General features: G+C 63.9%; 1 protein-coding gene across 1 annotated transcript in view; it reads right to left on the minus strand.

Annotated features, from left to right (window-relative positions):
• Positions 1-401: 401 nt before the first annotated feature.
• Positions 402-2,046, minus strand: part of Rasal3 (RAS protein activator like 3) — a 14,360-nt gene continuing 12,715 nt past the window's right edge. Inside the window, exons 15-18 of the mRNA XM_013028281.1 lie at positions 1,944-2,024; positions 1,535-1,692; positions 982-1,048; positions 402-879 (exon numbers count right to left, since the gene is read on the minus strand). Of these exons, the coding sequence (XP_012883735.1) occupies positions 736-879; positions 982-1,048; positions 1,535-1,692; positions 1,944-2,024 (450 nt within the window). The 3' untranslated portion in view covers positions 402-735. The remainder of the gene's footprint in view (positions 880-981; positions 1,049-1,534; positions 1,693-1,943; positions 2,025-2,046) is intronic.

Consider the following 2,046-nt stretch of genomic DNA (forward strand, 5'->3'; position numbering starts at 1 on the left):
CCCCGACCCCCGCCTCGCCACCCCGCCGGGCCCATCCCAAGCAGCCGGCCGTCCACTGGTGTCTCTTCCCGCCTGACGGTCCCAGGCCGGCTCCCACCGCAGACCCCGCACACCAGCACGCGCCACCCCCGCTCTCCCCACGGGCTCGGGTGTCCATCACGTCCAGAGAGCCATGTCTTTTCTAGAGAGATCCATCCATCCTGGCCTAACCCCTCCTCCACCGGGGCAGACGGACACCCACAGACCCTGCCTTCCTCCAGCGTCCCAAACCAATGGCTTTTCCTGCCAGGACAGAGCTATGGTTTCAGGGGAGGTGATTTGGGAAGACCCTGTGGTTTGCGGTTTGGGATTGGCAGGGGATGCGCCCGGTGAGTGCAGATGGAGCAGAGGGGGACGGATGATTGGTGAGCGATGGCTTTTATTGAATACCTGAGTCCAAGGGTTCTCCCGTGCCTGTGTGAATATATATACATATACATACATTCTCACAGATGCCCAAATGGAGGCCCTCAGGAGATGGCCCCAAGGCCACACAGTTGATGTGAACATCTATGGCATGCCCCCTTCTCCAGGAGCTCAGTTTTATGTTTACCGGGCAGCCCCGGCGGCCCGCACCTCTCCTTCCTCACGTTCAGGCCATCTTACATGACTTGGGCAGCTCAAGACCTTCATGGATCATCGCCTCCCCCTCCCAAAGGTGGTGGCTCCCAGGCCCCGTGGGGTGGGACGGACAGCTCAGGTGGAGTCCCCATTCACGCAGGGAGCCTGGAGGGGCAGAGGCTGGCCCTGGAAACCTGCTGTCCTCCAGACAAGCTGCAGGTTCTGGATTACATCCCGCAGCTGGGCCTGAGTCCGCTCCATCTCGGCCAGGCGATCGTGCTGGGGAGGCAGGGGGGGGGGGAGTTGAAAGGCAGAGTCTGCGTCTCCTCAACCCTACTTCCCACCGCACAGACGGCCCCGGGGCTCCCGGAGGAGGCTCACCAGACTTGGCGGCCTGTGGTCTTCATGGCTTGGAAGACCATTGTCCTTCAGATCCAACTTTGAGGTCCTGTTGGAGGTCAAGGGTTAGGAAAGAAGGTCAGTGGCTTCCAATGTGGAACTAGATTCAGAAGGCAAGAACTGAAAGGGGGGGGGCGAGGCCTAAGTGTACAGAGGAGTTGATCAGAGCCTGGTTTGATGGATGGAGGGACCCATCAATGGACACTTGGAGGCGGAGCTTGACCAGTTTGGGGCGGGATCCTGCCTGGCTGAGGACGATCCCCTCCCTCCCCCCACGGAGGTCTCTCAAGCCCACCTAGAGGAGGCTGATTGAGGGGTGGGGCTGGAATGAGAGGATGGTCCGGGCCTGAGCAGGCTATGTAGGAGGCCTGCCCAAGGGGCGGGGCCACGTGGATGGCCCTCCCAGGGGCGTGGCTTCCAGTGCCCGGGCCAATGTTGTGGGAGGGGGCGTGGCCGCCGCAGGCACTGCCTAGGGAGCGCTCATTGGTGGATGGGCCCGTCCAGGGGCGGCGCTAGCGGGGAGGGCGGGGCGCACCCAGCTCGCAGCCGGGAGTCCAAGTCTTGCAGCTGGCGGCACAGCTGCTCCTGCTGCTGCGCCAGGGCCCCGAGTTCGGAGCTCAGCGACTCCACCTGGCGGGACAGCGCTTTCTGTTCCTCACGCAGCGCGGCCACCTCGCCCTGTAGTTCAGCCAGCTGCGGGAAGGGGCGGGGAACAACAGTTGTAATCCCGCCCCTTCCTCTCCACCCGCAGTCTTGAGTTATGCTCGCCCTTCCTAGCCGGGAGAAACGGAGCTCAGAGAGGTTTAGGCTAGACCTGGGGTCACACAGCACACGGAGCTCAGTACCGGCGCGCGGTCTTGCCTAGCCTTCAGTCCGCTCTCAGGCCGGGTCCAGTCCCCGGCCTGCCGTCCATCCCCGGGCTCCAACCCTCGCCAGGATCTCACCTTGCCCACCGGTCGGGGCGGGCCCAGCGCCTGGTCTCGATCTCGCGGCTGGTCCAGCTGGCGCTGCCAGGGCACCGACGGCTTCCGCGGCAGCGAGGCGGAG

Source organism: Dipodomys ordii, unplaced genomic scaffold (genome assembly GCF_000151885.1).
Source record: "Dipodomys ordii isolate 6190 unplaced genomic scaffold, Dord_2.0 Scaffold108, whole genome shotgun sequence".
NCBI lineage: Eukaryota > Metazoa > Chordata > Mammalia > Rodentia > Heteromyidae > Dipodomys > Dipodomys ordii.